Source organism: Lytechinus variegatus, chromosome 16 (genome assembly GCF_018143015.1).
Source record: "Lytechinus variegatus isolate NC3 chromosome 16, Lvar_3.0, whole genome shotgun sequence".
Classification (NCBI taxonomy): Eukaryota; Metazoa; Echinodermata; class Echinoidea; order Temnopleuroida; family Toxopneustidae; genus Lytechinus; species Lytechinus variegatus.
The window spans coordinates 8,213,951-8,234,348 of NC_054755.1; the positions used below are offsets into that span (position 1 = coordinate 8,213,951).

Consider the following 20,398-nt stretch of genomic DNA (forward strand, 5'->3'; position numbering starts at 1 on the left):
ACCCTCGTACACATCCACTTCCCCTTCCCTCTCCCCCTCTGTCTTTCTATCTATCTCTCCATTTATCTATATATATATATATCCATCCATCCATCCATCTATCTATCCATCCATCTATCTACCTACCCATCTACCTATCCATCTATCTATCTATCCATTTATCTATCTATCTACCTATCTATCTATCTATTCACCTATCTATCCAATTATCTATCCATCAATATTTATTTATCTATCTCCATTTATCTATCTATTCTGATATTTTTTTGCTAGTATTCAGTAAATAATCAGGATTACCGAAATCAACATTTACACATCTTTCATATTTCAAACAAATTCTATACTGCCATGGCAGTGCCACCAAAGATTTAATAACAGGGGACCATAACAACAGATCATATGACAGTTAAACGGTTTTATTTGTATTTATTTCCTTCTTATTTGTTACAGGCAACTAGAATATAAAATCTAATCGTAAATGCCCCTTGTAAAAGTATTCTATTTGAATTAAAGTAGACCCTATCAATAAAATTCTAAGAAGATCGTTCAGTAGGTCTGGATTATTCCAATACAAGAATACAGTAATGCCTCTAAATCATTGTTTTTATTTGTAAAAAGATCCATGATACTCCTTCCAACCATACACAAAAGTTTCTCCTAGAGAGCGTGGAGTAAGTAGGGGAGGTTGGGACCCTCCGCCCTTCGCCTCCCGAGTCTGTGTTAATGAGATGAGTTGGCCGACGTCTATTTTTATCCTCCAATAACTATCACTTGCTTTGCTTCTCTCATTTCTGCTTTAGACATCCAAGCGTCGAGTAATACCAGTCATACAAGTCGGGTATACATTGTATGCTACATAATAAACTGACCGCCATGAGTTCCTTGTTGTAGGCCTATATTATGAAGGCCCTGTGTAAATACGTGTACATACTTTCTGTACTTCATTGACACTAAGGAATATATTTTGATCTGGTGTAAAAGAAGGGATCGTCATGGCATCCTTAAACACTTTGTTAGACTCTGTTGTCTCGGAGGAAGTTGAATGTGCAATTTGCCTCAACAAATTGGATACACCGCGAATACTCTCATGCTTGCACAGCTTCTGTGAGAAGTGCTTGGAGAAGTGCATCCGAAACCGCAAAGACTCGAAAGACGATTCCTCTCAGTCGGGCAACAGCAGCTTGAAGTGCGCCCTCTGCAAGGAATATACTGCCCTTCCGGACTCTGGTGTTCGAGGACTGAGACTTGACTTCAGAGCTACTCGATTAGTAGAAGCCCTTCAAGAACAGGAAACCCGGGAACGCAAACTTGCTAGTTCGGCACATCGCTGCGAGGCATGCGGATGCACTGAATCTGGAGAAACTGCTTCTACGGATTCACCATTTACCTACTGCAGAGAATGCTGCCAAGTCCTCTGCCAACGCTGCTCCGCGGCCCATGCTGGTTTGCGACTGACCCAATCACACACAGTCGCTAAGATATCTGACTTGCTCAATGGGAAGGTCACCATCCAGAGTAAGGACCACTCAATGCTATGCCCGAAGCATGCTGACGAAAAGCTGAAGATATTCTGTGTGACCTGTCTTGAGCCTGTTTGCCACGATTGCACCCTGATAGATCATAACCGAGAGCAGGGTCACCAACTCCAATTCCTGAAGGATTTTATTCCAACCATTCGTGAAGAGCTAAGTTCACGTACAGAAGAGGTTACAGAGAAATCCGGGGAATTCTCGGAATTTCTCAACTTGGTTGATGACTTGGAAACCCATATCATAGACAAAACTAAGACAACCAGCAAAAGCATACAGAATGCTGTTGTCGACTACAGCAGCAGAGTTGAAGAAGTGCATTTTCAAATGGAGAAGGTAGCTTGTGATTATCTAGGTGAAAAGACAAAGCAATTAAACCAATTGAGGAGGAAGACGCAGCACATTAAATCACTGGCGGAAAAGAGTTTGTCCCTGACGCAGCAAATCCTAGAGAATGAGCAGGATCTTGTCGGCTTGGCCTCTATGTATAAAAGTCTTAGAGAAGCCATGGACAGAGCCATAGCTGAAAAACCCGATGAGCAGAAGCTAAAAAATATAAGGAAATCTATAGATCGTTTGCACTACCACGTGACACCTCTTGAGGCAAAAATCGGTAAGGTGTCCATAGGATGTAGCTGCAGAGAACGCAGTTCGTCGAGTGTGGCTTGTAAGAATGGTCCAAAAGATGTTCTGTTTACAAGGGATGGAAGAATGTCGGCCATTGTCCAAGCTGAATGCATTGGAGGGAGACCAGAGACAGTTTATGTCAAGACCGGTACTGAGACGCTTTACAAACTTGACACGAGAGATGCAGGGAAGAGATACGAAGGCTACTACAGCAGCAGTAGGCAATCCTATTCGGCCACTGTTAGGGGAGTTTATGAGGCCAAGGATGTTAAATGTCCCGCTGTGTTTGCAGCTATCAAGCAGACAGCGACCAGCTTCCCAAACTGTACCTCGTTCAGTTGGACCCGATGGCTTCCAACTCTACAGTACGACAGCATCAGATGTTTTACTGCTCTGTCAGATCATCGCTTCATCATTGCAACCACTGATGCAAAGTTGTACATCCTTGGGGATGCTCTAGGCGAGCTATCTCATGATTTACCAGTGAAAAGAAGTATCTCCGGCTTGGCAACAGACAACGAGGACAACATCTACATCACTGATCGCGACAACCACAAGATCTTTATCCTACGGTCCGATGGCAACTTGAAGAATACATTGACCGTTGAGGATATCTCCCCAACCTGCATCGCCGTCCCTCACATGGGGCCAGAGGTCATTGCAGTTGCGCATGAACCAGCTACAGTATCCGTCCTAGACCATTACGGGAATTCCCTGTGTTCCATCCACAACGAGCAATGGAAGAAGGTGGCCATCGGATGTGACGCTGATCGGTTGCTTTACATCCTATGGTCCGACCGAAACAACAAGAAGACGCTACAGCGATACACCTTCCAGGGAATGCAGGTGGACACCCTGTTTGAGAAGGAATCGCACAGCTACACCGATCTTGTCCTGGCAGTATCACCTACAGGAGCTTGCGCGGCTGCAGTGGTCACAACTACCGGTGTTGATGGCAAAGTGGCTACTGTAGCACCAAGAGAAAAACCGTCCCCAGAAGTGCTCCCATAGGCGTATTCATAAAAGCGGACTGCATAAGTTGCGTGGCTTCATCCAATGATTTATCAAGGAACATAGGTCAAACACTTAATTCTTTATCAAAAAAAAATACAAAGGGTAATATAAAGAAAAACAGGAATAGTTCAAACATTTCAGATAAATGCATTCTGAATGTAAAGATATAGACCAGATATATCACTGCAGAATAAAGGCTTTTCATTGTAGTTATCCTATATTTCATAAATCAATGGTTGAAGTCTGACGACTGTATCCAAAACTTAATTGCTTTTATAGATGTCATCCATGGGAGTCCGAAGGATTAATTATATTCTGTTTAGATAAAAACGATGATAAATGTACTTTTACTGGAAGAATATTACTTGTAATGACACGACTAAGCTAGACCATTTGCAAATATTGCATAACCTTGATACTATAGTTTCCACTTTACCATTTCACCTCGGTAGGAGGCGCCAATCAGAGTGATGATGGTCCGGTGGCGGGTGCCGTTTTGACCACTGCAAGTCGTCAGCGCTGCCGCTGCCTTGTAGATCATAATGTACAGTCACACCAACGAAACCGACTCAAACCGACCGATAGATCTAATAGATTTGATCAGACACTAGTCGGTTTCGTACGTGAGACTGTGAAATTGATGTTGATTGTCTATACGAAAATATGGATAGCTTTACAAGGGAATCTCTGGTGTTACCTATATTGGCTGAACGAGAACATTTAGGACAGTGTTCCTTTAATGAATTTGATGATTTCTTTTTCGGTTATGTGTTTTATAGAGTAAAGAGCATAATTAAAAAAATTGAAAGTGATCAGAAGAAGGTATAATTTTAATTTAGTTTTCTTGGGAATCAACTTTTTTCCTTCTATCTTTTTATAAAGGGGTTATGATTTTAATCATGTATTCTTAGAACAATCTGAATATGGTATACGAAACTGCCTTAGATCTATTAGATGTGCAACTTCTCATTTTCTTTAGGACATGCATTCTTGACTTGGATCAATTTTGCAGGAGAAAGTGAACAAAATCAATATTTGATGTCTCTCTTTTCTGATGCTGTTGCTTTTAATGTAACAAACATAATGTAAAATTGATACATCCGTTATAAACTATTGTCTAATGCAAACATTGTTTGCACCAAACCCAATGGCCTTGTTCTACCTCTTCTTTCTCAAACTTTTCCTTGCAAATAAGTCTACTAAATTAACAATTTATATTCTATGTAGGCCTAGTAATTAGTGTTCACTTATCTAGTAAGTGTAATCAGTTCTTGATATTTTGAGGAGAAAAAAAAACCAATATACTCTCCAAGAAATAAACTTAGGAAATAAATGAACTGCTTGGAAGTTATTCGCAATTAAGATTAAAAGATTATAAAGAACAAATTTCTTTCTGAATTTTCCAAAAATTATGCTCGTGTATGTGCAGGAAAAATATCAAAAATTCTCATGCGATTTTCTAATTGAGTGATGTTAGAAAATGTGTTGGTAGATTGTGTCAAATATTGAATGTTTTCTGACTGAAAATGTCATATAACTGCGTAATTTCATCACACATACGTAATTCAGTAGTAATAAACTTTTTGCTTCCATCGCTAATCTTTACCATACAATTTCTGTTGATATGAAATAACAATAATTGGTCATAAATCCTCATAAATGGTCTTTATTTTGCTTTGATCTTGTCGAAAAAATAAATAATTCTCTAGCACAGTAATCCGTCCCGGCTGTGAATAGACACAGAGGACCTCCGTTGTGTATTAAGGCATACATTAAATGTCATTTCATCATGCCCCAGGAAGTCCCATATATTGTCGATATTACTATGAATTTCGTGTTTTCATTTCATGTACATGACAGGCAGCCGTTTATGGAGCGGTTTATGGAATTTAGTTGCAATTCATTATCATTTAATCATAACATCATTCTGGTAGTTTGGCTTTACTTGAGTATTATCATTAAGCTCATTATTTATGTTACCCGCAGACTGGCTTAACTAATTCTTTTGATTGCATTTGATGTCTTTGCCAGTTTTTATACAAACAAGAACCTTAATATTAGGCCAAAATTGAGATGCATTTTAAGCCATTTCATTTCGTAAAACAATCAGTAGTAGCTACGTTGGTACGAAGTTGATCACGTGCTTTGAAATTCATTGATGTTCTTCCAACTTTAATGAGGATATATGATATTGAGTTTGATATTTTGGATCATTTTCGTGATTTTGTTGCAGTGTTTATGCTGTTATGGGGAGCATTTCATGAAACGAAAGATCAGTCATTTTCACGGACAATAAGCTAAATGCAAATCCTTGCATCTGATTGGTTCCTAACAGATTATTCATGGAAAATCATTGATTATTTGGTTCATGAAAAACTCCTCCGGGCAGTATTATCATATTTTTGCCTGATGTACTATAGTATTGCTTGGACCCCTTATTTTTTACAATTCAAGTAAATAAGTAAATGTTCTACAAAAGACATAATGCTTTAAAGGAGAATGAAACCTTTGGAACAAGATAGCTTGTGTCGAAACAGAAAAATCAAAGAAACAGATCAATGAAAATTTGAGAAAAATTGAACAAAATAATGAGGTTATGAGCAGTTGAATATTGCGATCACTAATGTTATGGAGATCCTCACATTGGCAATGCGCCAAAGATGTTTGATGTCACTTGCGAACTACTCTCCCCATTACTTTAGTATAATTTCACTTAAATTGCCTCTTTTATCACATCTATCAGTAGATCATGTGTTCTTTCTGTAGGAGGGCATGTAATACAGATTTTTAGAGAATTTATCATGGATAAAGAGTTTGTATCACCATAAGAAAAAGCAAAAGAGACATTTTGTCATTTTGGGGGTATTTTATAGTCCATCAAAGGAAAAGTTGTTCACATATGACATCACACATCCTTCTTGCATTACCAATGAGAGGATCTCCATAGCATTAGTGATTGCAATATTCAATTGCTCATAACTTTCTCATCATTTGTCCGATTTTGCTCAAACTTTCGTTGATCCGTTTCTTTGATTTTTCTGCTTTTTAACAAGCTATCTTGTTCCAAAGGTTTCATTCCCCTTTATAGGCCTGTATGTTAAGTAACACAGGCTCTCTAAATAAAACCTTATACCATTAACTGAAAAGTGCCTTAAGAGTATAGGTCTTCCAGTGGGTTCAAATTGATTTTCGTATCTCTCTCTACAGGTTTCGGGGAAAAGACCACTCGCTCTTTTTTAGAAGAAAAAAGTGTCCTGAGACTAATAGCACTCCAAACGCACATGTATATGACTTAATTAAGCTTTTAAGGCAAAGGTATAGTTCTAATAAGATCATGAAGGTTTCCAAAAGAAAGGGATCTATTATCTCTCCTGCCATTCAACGAAAATATGCCTCAGGCTCGACTGTTGCTAGATAACGAGTAGACCTAAAACTAGGTACATTTGTATTTGTTCTAAATACATGAATACACCTTTTGCTATATTATTCATGATTATCTAAGAAAATGTTCTGACAAGCTAAACACATTAACAGACTTTTGTTAAAGAGTGGAAATTATATTCGCTCACTTTAGATAAGTCCTGGAAAAAACTGGGGGGAGGATTTAATCTGACACTGGACACTGGATGGTGATCCCCCCCCCCCCCCCCGTCTCACCCAAATCAAGTACTTGTACAGTCTTTGAACATTTTACTCAATAAGAATTTACAGTATCTTATTTTTTTATTGATAAGTTTTAAATTTACATACTTTTGTATTCGTCCCTAAGATGCGTCATATATTGATTAAGACTGTAGTTCTGAATATGTTAAACATTTCAAAACTCAAATATTAAGATTTAATAATCTATGTTCCTATCATTCACTGTACCAATCTCAGATTCCATAAGTAAACATTTCATTTTGTCATGAAGGACCTTTATTTCTAAATTAATAAACAACACTCCTCTTCATTATTTCATCGTTTGTTTGTGTCTTCATTCTTATAAATCATTTTATTCATCTTCCCTTTCATTATGTTATTATGTCCAGCATCTCCTCCATCTCTCTCTCTCTCTCTATCTATATATCTATCTATCTCCCTCTATCCTTTCTCTCCATTTCCTACCTCTCATCTCATTCTTCTGTCTCTCATTCTCTCAGCTTTCACACATCCATCCAACTACACACACACACACACACACACACACTTGAGAGTGAGAGAACAATATGAGGAGTTTGAGTTTTGGATATGGTGCAATATTCCTATTGATTTTCAAGTGAGTGAAGAGAACAAGATGAACAAAAAATATTAAAAAATAAAGTAATTTTACTTGCAATAGATTCGGGATATAAAAATACAATCAGTCAGACATAAAAAAAATCAGTATTTTGATATTGAAAGATTCAATATAACATTGAATTTCATGTTCAACTGCTTTACCCTTTCATTCTAACAAATACTTTTAAATGTTTACTATATCTCACTCCATATCCATCTCTCACGCTATCTCTCTTTACATATTTTCTTTCCTCTATTTTTTCCCTTCCTATTCACTCCCTTAATTCCTTAAAGTTTGTCGCTTCTTTCTTGGCTTTTCACTCCCCTACCCACATACTTCTCCATTCTCTCTAAATGAAATTTGTATTTTCTTCTCTTTAAAGTCAAATAATGTCAACATACTGAAAACACATCAAAAACATTTATACAAGGAGACAACAATGTAGACCATGTTAGCCTTTCATGTTTTATAAATGCCTTTGCTGAGTGATGATGATCAAGTATCCACAGGAATAATGATTTAATACTGTTTTAATTCAAGAAATGATATTTCACATGCCATAAGGAATCATCATTCAGAAATAATTGATAAACTGAGAGATCAACTCATTAGCACATTATTCCAAACTTATAATTCTTAATTCTAGTTAGTTCCATGTTTTGAATAACGATATACAAATGGCAATTAGATATGATTTAGGTACGAGATTTGCATGTGGAAAAAAATTCCAGTCGACAAGGCATGCCCAAGTTTCTTTCTTTCAAAAATAAGAATATTCGCTATTTGTGTTGTTAACACCTCAAATGTTTGCGAAAATAGCAATAATCAATCTTTCCGACATAAATCCAAAGGGGCAAAATCTCTCCAAGATTCAACATATCTGTAACAGCAGCACGAAGCAGGCCCCACACATACTGCACCTGGAATTAAGTGCAATGAATTGAATCATATTGTGAAGTAGCAATTGTACATTATGGATTGTATGTGTGCAAACGGTATGTCACACATTTAGCATCTCATTTGCTTGCATTATAAGTAGGCATTGTACAACATTAATAAATATAATACTGCCATTAGTAATCGACATGTTGGCTCAAGTAATAAAGACAAAACAGAAAAGAAATTTTAAGCATTTCCAAACTTCAGTGCTGGTTATATTAACATTTTCAACACACACGTTTTATGTCTCCTTCTGGTCTTGTCACATATTGCACGTAATAATGAATATTAATGATATTGTGTCAATCATCATTTAGCTGCACTCAAGGCAGTTGATTTCCACAGCAGTTTTCCTTAACCCCACAATCCTTCCTCTGTGCAAAAAGGGTAATATCAGAAGAGCAAAATTGCTCAACATAGGCCTATCTGTCAGGTTCTGTCATTGGGTGATGAGGGATTCACATTTGATGATTTTTCTATAAAACTAATTTCTGAAGCACCATAAATCACGCAAGTACGATTTTTTTCCCAACTTTTTCATAAGCATGAATATCTAATTGCAGTTTGCCCATGGGATCCATTAGTAGATCCCAGCTCCTGGGATGTCTTTGCAAGACAACCAGAACACTTCTTCAACTCTTTCAATGCCTACCTTTGCACTAGCAGCCTGACCTGTAAGAGATAATGGCCATCTAAATCTGGAAAGGTTTTCTTGCATCCAAGAATGCAAGATCAGTGTCATGCCATCAGTGGCTGAGACCAACAATCCTGCTCTTCTTTTATTCCCACCATTTGTTTGACTTCAGTCAACTTTTGCAGCCTGACCCTACAGGAGGTAACAGCCATCCTGTTCTGTCCACTTTATCCAGGATTGGAAGAGGACTGTCATGCCATTGCCATCAGAGGTAAAGAACTACACATATGTCCTTGTTCTTCCCATCTTGCCATTTTAAACCATCACAATGACCAATGCATACTATAGCAGCACGATCCGCAGGAGATGAAGACCATTTCATTCTGGAGAGGTCCCTCATCCCAAGAAAGAAAGACCACTTTCATGCGGTCAGAGGCCAAGGAAAATAATCACATTCTTCTTGTCTTTCCACCGTTTGCACGACTGGTGGAAATGTTGGCAGCCTGGCTCATAGGTCATCTCGTCCTGAACAGGTTGTCCCACATCCACGATACGTAGATGACTGATCTCAACAGAGACTTTGATCTTGACCTTGTTCTTCTTGTCTTTCCATTCCAGACCATCTCCTTCCAAAGCGCTCATGATGATTTGGCCCTTCGATCAACAAAGATCTTCTCTTTGGACAGCGTTCCAAGGAGATTCTTGGTCACAGATCTGAAATTCAAATTGAAATTTAAAGCTTTGGTTGGTCAAGAAATACACAATGGTAAAAGATGTGAGAACGTAACATTGCCTCAACCAGAGACTGGATATCTCGGTTGATAGGACACCAGCCATACAAGTCAGGGTCCCCGGTTCGAATTCCATTCAAAGTCGTGCAATTTTCTCACATCCTTTTTCTATTATTTGCTCATAAGCATAGGGACCTATCATATGACTGAGTAGATGCAAAGTGAACTCTTCTTTTACAGTTTTTATGGTGGAAATAAAGCCTTCTAATGCTATGGCACAAGTATAGCGATGTGAACTATATTGGAGTATCGTCTAACAATCTAATCTTAGAAAAGCTTTGTGACCATTAATTCATCATTTGTACACCAATTCTATGTGAAAATCTGAATTTTACATATCTTAGGCACTCTTTTGGTGATGTATTTATCTTTCTTTAAAAAAAAATGGCCCTTCGATTAATCCATCTTAAAAAGTTATGAAGAAAATATTATTCCTAAAAGGGGATATAACTCAAACTTGACAGACTTTCAAGTACCTCAGAGCATACTGTGGAACTGCAGATGAGAAGAGGACGTAGAACTGAAAACCTCCTGAGTTGAGAGCGTAAGTCTTGTAGTCATCACCGCACATGTAAGTCTCCTCTGCAGTATGTGGAAGGGATTTGTAGGCCTCACCAGATGAATCTACACAAGACAAGAAATTGAGATTTGATGAATTAAAAACTCTTTGTCATTCATGTATGCACGATTAAATCTAACAATGCAGAACGACAGGTGTCTTTGGCTAAATTGATTGCATTGGCTCTAACGTTACAGATGTCCATTCAGATTGGGATGAAAACGACTTAGACCAATATATAACGGATATTTGGCATTAATCTGGTCACCGAAATTGCCCATACTTGGGAAAAATAATGGACTTAAGGAAGGTCAACTTGTGCAAGTTTACAATGCCTAATGTACATAAATGGCCCGTGTGGCCAACCAGTATGGCAATTTACTTGTGAAAATGAAAGCAATGATTGCAAAACAATGACATCAAACTTCTGTATTAACAATGCATAGCATAGAATGAGATTTCCAATGCAGCCGGTCCAGTTGAATAGGTGCCATTTCAAAAGCTTGTGATCAGAGGACTAGGGTCAAGAGAAGTGAAACGACATTGCAGAGAGAAATTGACCCTGATAGGGTGAAGCTTAAACTCAATTTTCAAAAGATTCTTGGATAGGTGGATTGGAAGACTCATGAACACTACAAAGCAATTAATGTATGGGACCACATATTGATGTGTACAAACATCATGAAAAGCTTTGCCAAAGAAATCTTATTAACAAGCGGATTTGAAGATGGGAAAAAATAAGAGGGAGATATAGTTCTAATACAAATAGTTAGGAGGAGGAAAAGAATGATTAGAGGATAATTTTGAGAAGGAAGGGCAGGAGGAGGAGAATAACAACCCATTCTCCTCTTCAACAGCAGCACCACTTGCTTTCTTACCCTGTCTCTCTGGACTGACGGAAGGAGGGAAGAGTCCTCCTGCGACAGTGCGGTAGAACGACGTGAGAATCTCTCTCCGGGCGTACGGTGGGAGGGGCTTCATCTCGGCCGCGCCTCCAGCGATCAGAGGAAGATGCATGGAGGACAGGCACTTGTGCTGATCGGTATTCACTAAAACATACCTAATGAAAGAGAATGCACAGGATCATTCTGATTAAAGTTAATTATCTAGATGAGCTTTGGCAGCAATACTCAGTGGAATTCTTAACAACCTTGATGAATATCCTGCCCCCTTCCAAATTAAGCTTACAATATACCAACTAAATTTCCATATTGGTTAGGCCTTGCAACTGTTTTAACTGGCCATTATGGCAACTACATGTACCATGATAACATTGATTTTGATTGGCTGCTGAGCCCTGTTACCATGGTAGTTGCCATTAAGACAAAGTTTAAACAGTTGCAAGTCCTTTATGAAACTGGCCCCAGAAATGTGTAATTACCCCAAGATCCCAGCATCAAGAGGGATTGTCCGCGGAATGTTGGATGGGGGCGCCCTTTGGATTGCTCGGAGTGCTTCGTGGTGCGACCTCCATGATGGCTCGATGAGTTGTTCCTCTGCCTCGGCTAGGGTAGGATTCGCGTAGCAGAGCACACTCACTACAACGCCAGGTAAGAGGTGGATGCTCAACAATCTATGAGGATCCTAAAACAAATAAAAAACATAATTCCCCAATCTCTGTCAAACAAAATGTTTGCATGAAAAAAATAGATGTCATATTCCAGGGGATAAGTCATCTGATATAAAACAAAAAGGAAAGGGTTCAAAATTTGAATATGACACTAGTCATCCATATCCCCTTAATTTTCTTTATCTCCTCCTTCTGCTGCTTCTCCTCTCCTTGTCCTTTAGACATCCCTTCTCCTACTCTTCTTATCTTCCTGCATTTACTCCATCTCTTCATTTCTTCATCCTTTCTTCCCTCCATCATTACTTCCTTCATCATTCCTTCCTTCATCAATCTTTCATCAACCCTTCCATTCTTCCTCTTCTTCATCCCTTCCTTCATTTTCGTCCTTCTTCCTCGTACTTCTGTCGTTATTCCTTCCTTCAATTATTTTTTCACTGTTTTCCTTCCTCTCTCCCCTCCTCAACCTTACTTCCCCATCCTTCCTGTCTATCCTTCATCCTCCTTACTCTCTATATCCTTTTTTCCTTCCAACAGTTCTTTCAACTTGCCATTATCATTAAGCTCTAATAGAAAATTAAGCCTAATTGGGCACTTTCACATATTCTTTAAAGGCGGCTTACCTTAGGGCTGGCATGTGGCAGGTAGATAGGGACATCACTGGACGTCCCAACGGGCAGAGACTGGATGAATTTGGCCACCAGCATCATCTCTTGACCACTGAGTGACCACCAGTTGGACGTAGCAACGACCAGCTTGCCATCAGCATGAAGACAACCAAATGTACTATCTGCACTGGTGACATAGGCCTCCAAAGGATCCTGGTTAGAAATTAGTAACAAATGAGCAAAAAATCAAATTCCTCCTTTTTATTCAAAATACCCTAAGAAAAAATACAGTAGTAATGAATAAGTGCTCCTAAATTACTTTACTGACTTACATGTATGTGTGATAATCTGATTGACATATAATTCATGGGTTCACTTATTAAACTGGTAAAAATGAACAAGGGTAAATTCATTGATCATCATTATCAACAGAAAATAATCACATACCAACACTATAATTTTTCAAATTTTTGTATCACAAATGATCCAAAATAACTGTTGTAGCTTTTGAAATACCCCATTGTTGACATTTATCTAAATACTTGTTCACATATCCATCTTAAATACTGCATTTCCTTTCCCCTTTTTATTCATCCCATTTTTTTTTTTTTTCAATTCAATTCAATTCGTTTATTTTCAATTCCAATAAAAATTATATACTGATAAATGCATGTAAGCATAACAGATTGTAAAACAAAAAAAAAACATTATAAAGATATACATGTGAACATGCTTATGTTAAATAAAGTGATACAGAGATATCAAGAAAAGGATGGAATTGAGGAATACTGCAAAAAAACATTAAGTTTTTGTCGAGGCAGTAATCCAACTCTTGGGGGCTTGCGATTCCTAGGGGGGAGTTCCTCCACACCCCCCTCCCCAACAAATTACATCATTGATCAAAGCTTTACCTGTAACGTAGTATTCTCCGGTGAGATAAGGACATCTACTGATGAAGACAGAGCACCAAACATGTCAGACTCCTGAAGAAGTGCATCGATAACGGGATAGCATACCTGATATAAAGACAATTTCCAGAATTTGGGTGAACATGAGAGGACTATTACTCTTACATGTATTACAGAGTGGTTACAATCACAACTGTGTTAGTGGCCACCTTTCTATAGCAGCCACCCGCCAACAGTGACCACTAAAACCGATTCCAATGAAGGCAGATTGTATGTATAACAACCTGTCTATAGTGACCATTAAAACAGATTCCCATGGAGGTAGATTGTGTGTATAAGAACCTGTCTATAGTGACCACTAAACAGATTCCCATGGAGGCAGATTGTGTGTATAAGAACCTGTCTATAGCAGCCACCTGCCTATAGTGACCACTAAAACCACTTCCCATGGAGGCAGATTGTGTGTATAAGAACCTGTCTATAGCAGCCACCTGTCTATAGTGACCACTAAAACCAATTCCCATGGAGGTAGATTGTGTGTATAAGAACCTGTCTATAGCAGCCACCTGTCTATAGTGACCACTTAAACAGATTCCCATGGAGGTAGATTGTGTGTATAAGAACCTGTCTATAGCAGCCACCTGTCTATTGTGACCATTAAAACCAATTCCCATGGAGGCAGATTGTGTGTATAAGAACCTGTCTATAGTAGCCTCCTACCTATATTGACCACTAAAACCAATTCTCATGGAGGCAGATTGTATGTATAAAAACCTGTCTATTGTGACCATTAAAACCAATTCCCATGGAGGTAGATTGTGTGTATAAGAACCTGTCTATAGCAGCCACCTGTCTATAGTGACCATTAAAACCAATTCCCATGGAGGCAGATTGTATGTATAAGAACCTGTCTATAGCAGCCACCTGTCTATAGTGACCACTAAAACCAATTCCCATGGAGGCAGATTGTATGTATAAGAACCTGTCTATAGTGACCATTAAAATCAATTCCCATGGAGGCAGATTGTGCGTATAAGAACCTGTCTATAGCAGCCACCTGTCTATAGTGACCATTAAAACCAATTCCCATGGAGGCAGATTGTATGTATAAGAACCTGTCTATAGTAGCCTCCTGCCTACAGTGACCAGTAAAATCAATTCCCATACAGGCAAATAAATATATAACTATCTGTCTATGGCAGCCACCTGCCTTTAATGCCACTAAAGCTTATTCCCACTGAGGCACTTTATGTGCATAACAAATAACTTGTTTTTAAGCAGCCACTCATTGTCTACAACTTACAAAGGCCATTTTTTTTGTTTTGTTTTTTCATATTTGCTCTCAGTAGACATTATATGCAGGTTTCATGGTACTTAAACGTTTTATCAAATCAAAAAAGGGATCATCCAGTTTAAGTGTTGTAAGATGCTCAAACATGCCAATCAATGGCGACATAGTTACCCCCTTGAAGCAAAAAGAAAATTGTTTGCTGTGACACAAAAACATACATGAAGGGTTCGCTCAGTTGGATTTTTTTTGTACTTTCAATTATCACGATTAAACAGGTTATTAAAATTACCTTAATACTTGACAAAATGCTGCTGAGAGTCATTTGGACTGAACAATAAATTAATGTACGGGACTACATGCACACTGAGCTAAACTGTTTTATCTGTGAGGGCATGTAAGAGAGCACTTGTTGAGCAATCCTTTAAAGAATAGGATGAGACATCCTGGATAAACTGTTCTACTTAAAATTTTATGAAAAGAAATTGAAACTATCTGAAATATCACTTTTAAGACTCACCTTTATTTCCCGGCGAAGTTTTTCTACATTCCTGATACTCACAAGGGTATCCAGCCCTATGAACATAACCTGCAGCCGAAAGAAAGGACAAATGATATATGAGATAACATGGATGTTTGTTAGTATAATCTTCATATCTGAATGGGTCCATTAAGACAGAATACCTCCTTTTAGACAAAAAGATATTCCTGTAGAAGTCTAGTCCTAATTATTACAAGGTTATACAGCCCTATGAACATAACCTGAAAACAAATCTGTGTATCATTCGTTTTATAGAATGGTTGAATTTTTTTGGCCAAAAAACCCAATTTCTTTTTAAACCATGCATAAGTAATTACTGATGCACGGCAAATTTACCGGATCCATGGCTGGCCATGCGTCGGTAATTATTTATGCATGTTGCCATTCTATAATAAACCATATGTGGATGTCACGAGGTGAAGAATTAGCAGTAGTACTTACCATAGCATGAAATATGTGGTTGAGAAGTGTATTAAAATGTACATCACAGCTCCCATCATTGCTGGTCACCAAAACCAAAGTTACACTGTGGAATGAACAAGAAAATAAACTAATTCGCAATCAAGGCTCCCACTGACACTGACATTACACATACAATCAACTTACAGTCGGCTTAAAATTTACGATAGATGTTACAAAACATCTATAATGTGCATGTGGAACACAAGGGGTAACAATGTCCAAGAGGTTGCAATTTTGCAAATCACAAACTGCCCAACAACAATAGTGGTGTGGACATCAATGTGTCATTTCGCTTAAAAAATAAGATAAAGAGAGCTCATCATGTGGTGTGATGCAAGAACTGTTCATGTCTCCATCAATTGATTTATTTGTGCTCATTACTTAAAGGTCAAGTCCACCTCAGAAAAATGTTGGTTTGAATCAATAGAGAAAAATCAGACAAGCACAATGCTGAAAATTTCATCAAAATCGGATGTAAAATAAGAAAGTTATGACATTTCAAAGTTTCACTTATTTTCAACAAAATAGTCATATGAACGAGCCAGTTACATCCAAATGAGAGAGTCGATGATGTCACTCACTCACTATTTCTTTTGTTTTTTATTGTTTGAATTATACAATATTTCAATTTTTACGAATTTGACTGAAGCAAAAATGTTAAAATAATGGAATTTCACATGTTCAGGGAGGAATTCAACTTCATTTCACATGACAATGACGAGAAAATAACGATATTCAATATTTCATATAATAAATACAAAAGAAATAGTGAGTGAGTGATGTCATCAACTCTCTCAATTGGATGTAACTGGCTCGTTCATGTAACTATTTTGTTGAAAATAAGCAAAACTTTAAAATGCCATAACTTTCTTATTTTACATCCGATTTTGATGAAATTTTCAGTGTTATGCTTTTTGAATTTTTCTCTTTTTATTCAAATCAAGTTTTTGTTGGGGTGGACTTCTCCTTTAATCATATTGTGTGTTATAAGCCTACTTTAGTGGGACCACCTATTTTGTTTTCCTCAAATAGTTTCCCTACTGACACAGCTATAATACCAGTTAGAGTGTATTCGTGAAGACCACCTGCTCATTTAGACCTAACTACTTGTTTTCCCCCTTGGATGGTCTTTATGTAGGTTTCACTGTATTTGACCTTTGACCTTAATGGTCAATGTAGCTACCTGTCATGGAACACCTTCCAGATGACCTTGGCCTCTTCAGTGGTTGTACTTTCTAGCTTGACCCCATGGTTCTGGGCAAACATCTGAACGCCGTAGAGCATGCCTTGTTCAGCAAATGCAAGCTGTACAAAGAAAAAAAAACTGAAATTTAATTTGTGAGTTTGATTCATTGGATTCTGAATGCCATCAAAACACATGTTAACTTGGAATGCTCCCTACTGAGTGGAGAATGTGCATGCATTGTGTGCGAGCATGCCAGGATTTGATGACCAAAGTAATACGGATAGCAATGTAAAGCATTTCGAAAATGAATGTAATAAATTATCATTATGAACTTAACGGATGATTTCATTTTTGTTGGTGATACATGTAGTTGGATATTAACATCATTCAAAGCTGCTAAGACTGGAGTTGCAATGGTCTATAGACTTCTTCAAAGAGCTGTCTATTTTAATATTAGGAAACATGAGTCAAAGGAAACAGAATCCAAGAGTCAGATCAGTGAGGAATCTGAACACTCAGGAGTTTAGAAATTTGTTCCAGGCATCCATTTAATACTGATGCCATTCCAAAACCAAAAAACAAATGAATCTTGAATAAACATGTTGCAAATTTAAGCTGAAGAAAATATCCTGGTACTTAAAAAAAAAAGGTCCAAGGAAAGACTGATATCCGATCTCCTGAAGAAGTCAACATCATAAAAGATATCTGTACAATTCATCGAGAATGGAAGGATGTAGAGCAGTACTCTAGCAGCAATTTTTTTTCTGTTTTTTTTTCTGTTTAGAAATTTGTTCCAGGCATCCATTTAATACTGATGCCATTCCAAAACCAAAAAACAAATGAATCTTGAATAAACATGTTGCAAATTTAAGCTGAAGAAAATATCCTGGTACTTAAAAAAACAATTTTCTGTTTTTTTTTCTGTTTAGAAATTTGTTCCAGGCATCCATTTAATACTGATGCCATTCCAAAACCAAAAAACAAATGAATCTTGAATAAACATGTTGCAAATTTAAGCTGAAGAAAATATCCTGGTACATAAAAAAAAAGGTCCAAGGAAAGACTGATATCCGATCTCATGAAGATCTCATAAAAGATATCTGTACAATTCATCGAGAATGGAAGGATGTAGAGCAGCACTCTAGCAGTAATTTTTTTTCTGTGACTTAAGAGCGACCACAGGAGGCCACAGATGTGATGTCACTCAACCTAAGGAATAATTATTTTCAATTAAATTAATCATAAACCACATGACATTGATTGTAATCATGTAGGGTCCTCCAAACCAACATGTAAATGACTGAAAATTGCTCTCACCAAGAGAGTGAAATCATTGTGTTTACAACCTTATGATTATAAGTACTGCATGGAGTCTCAGCTGAGAGTGTGGTCTGATATGCACAGACGATGTCAGGATTTTGTGTCTCACGATAGATCTCCATCCATATAATCGAGGTACATGTATAATTTATTTTTCCCCTTTTATTTTGAGTGCTATTGCAACCTCATTCTACCCCATTTTGGAGAGCATAAGTCCACCTAGTATTACATGGACGAGTCCTGGGCTCGGGCCTGCAAAGCGGGCAGGAGCTCCCTGGGTTACTGCTCATATGAATTTGAATGAGTGAGCCAAGTCAAGTTCACATGACTTCATAAATTAAAAACCTCAAAAATTACTCATATTTTCTTTATTGACTTGAGTTTGTCAAATACATTAAAAACCTCAAAAAATACTCATCATATTTTCTTTCTTGACTTGACTTTGATTTGTGAATGGCAGAATGCCTGTCGATCTCTGCATTTTCTTTCAAACTTTCACCATTGGCATTAATAATTTATTTTTCTCCATCTTTTTGCTTTTTATTAGAAGCAATGCAATGACTCCTCAAAGAGAAATTTCCCTACTTTTAGATCTATTACATATTGTTGATGTTGTCCTTTGTTTTGGGCCTATTCCAGTGCCACGTCCTAGTTTTATCTTACGTCAGCATGCTCTGTCTCAGATCATGACATGATCAGTAACCAAAATATCATTAACTTTGGACACACAAAAATTAAGGAGTGGGACCGAAGCCAAATACAAATACTGTATGGTACTGTCTGTAGACATCGACAAGGCCAAAACTATCTTTGGTAAAATTAATATAAGTGGAAAAATCTTACAGTTTTTACATCTCCTTTGGTTCGTGTAAACAGTGGAACTCCTCCTTCGTTTGTAAGACACACTAAATGCACTGCCATGGTAGATATACTTCTTGTTAACCAAAAATGTTGATCAAATTTGTCTGCGCTGCGTCCAAACCACCCACAAAACTTCTTCTTCTTCTTCTTATATTGGTTTGAGTGGCGATTAGTCATATTTGACTATTGTCGCCATTTACTCTATTAATAAAAATCTCACTTCTCACATAATAAAATTATTACCAATAATAATTTATACATATGTGAAATATTTTTCATGTGCATCCTTCTAATATGAAAAAGGGATGATTATGGTACAGTTTGCCATAACTCATAGAGATGTATAGATTATGCCATAACTCTAATCAAAATGGCATATAAACAAATCTTCGCCAAAAACAAACCGCTAGCTTCAGCTCAGTTCCAACTAGTTGCGCTTGCCCTGTCCTTTCAAGATGCAATCATACCGGTCAGCACGGTACATTGTGCCGATTTTTCGGACGTAAATGCCTAGGTCACCCATGCATAGACGAGGGGGCGCTAGTGTACCTGTGCTTACAGATGGGTTAAACATTAAAATAATTTATTTCTTCTTTTTTAAACAACAACAACAAGGCGAAAACACTTGTGGGCTTTGTTAGTTATATGTGCAGAACATATTGTATATATTATATCATACATTATTATATATATATATTTTTTTTTTTTTCTTTTCACATTAGACTTGTACAATCATATCCTTTCATATTTCTTAATAAACAATACAATATAAAAAATAGTACATCACTCCTTACTAAAACGTTTCGTTCTTGAAACGAAACGTAAAAGTGCTTTCTGTATCCCTGGATCATCTTTTTTTAAATACTCCATTATTTGTCCAGGCTGTGATTCATTCAAATCTACAAGGAGCATTGATCTTTCAATTATATATTTTGGACAATGTAAAAGATAATGTCTGACAGTTTCTACCTCACGACATAATGTATCACAAAACCCTGTTTGATGGATCCCTAATCTATGTAGATCTTGGTTAAGACCAGCGACTCCAAAACGGAGACGATGGAGTACAGTTTCCTGTCTCCCTAGATTGCATTTATATGAGGGTAACACTGATGGTTGCAACTCTTTCAGTGCTGAGTTAGTTTTATTCCATCTTTCTTGCCAAACTATCTTACAACTTTTTGAAATAAGTTGCATAATCTCTGATAATGTTATTTGATTATGAATTTCTATTTTGTTTGATAAAGCTTTTTTTGCGCAGGAGTCTGCTATTTCATTTCCTTTTATTCCACAGTGACCAGGG

General features: G+C 37.4%; 2 protein-coding genes across 2 annotated transcripts; one reads left to right on the forward strand and one right to left on the reverse strand.

Annotated features, from left to right (window-relative positions):
• Positions 1-752: 752 nt before the first annotated feature.
• Positions 753-4,190, forward strand: LOC121430404 (tripartite motif-containing protein 2-like). The gene has a single exon (XM_041627690.1). It carries the CDS (start codon positions 993-995, stop codon positions 3,165-3,167), a length of 2,175 nt encoding a protein of 724 aa, XP_041483624.1. The 5' UTR covers positions 753-992; the 3' UTR covers positions 3,168-4,190.
• Positions 4,191-7,875: 3,685 nt separating this feature from the next.
• On the reverse strand, positions 7,876-19,222 carry LOC121429998 (protein fuzzy homolog). Its single transcript, XM_041627265.1, has 10 exons — positions 19,078-19,222; positions 16,912-17,033; positions 15,708-15,792; positions 15,246-15,314; positions 13,441-13,545; positions 12,545-12,742; positions 11,736-11,938; positions 11,233-11,414; positions 10,272-10,419; positions 7,876-9,718 (listed from the first exon to the last, which is right to left on the reverse strand). Exons 1-10 carry the CDS (start codon positions 19,153-19,155, stop codon positions 9,643-9,645), a joined length of 1,266 nt encoding a protein of 421 aa, XP_041483199.1. The 5' UTR covers positions 19,156-19,222; the 3' UTR covers positions 7,876-9,642.
• Positions 19,223-20,398: the final 1,176 nt, after the last annotated feature.

Coding starts and splice junctions, on each gene's coding strand:
- LOC121430404 (XM_041627690.1), top strand. CDS start 993: ATGGCATCCTTAAACACTTTGTTAGACTCTGTTGTCTCGGAGGAAGTT.
- LOC121429998 (XM_041627265.1), bottom strand. CDS start 19,155: ATGGCAGTGCATTTAGTGTGTCTTACAAACGAAGGAGGAGTTCCACTG. Junction 11,939..12,544: donor TGCCACATGCCAGCCCTAAG/GTAAGCCGCCTT, acceptor TATTTGTTTTAG/GATCCTCATAGATTGTTGAG. Junction 11,415..11,735: donor CTTGATGCTGGGATCTTGGG/GTAATTACACAT, acceptor CTCTTTCATTAG/GTATGTTTTAGTGAATACCG.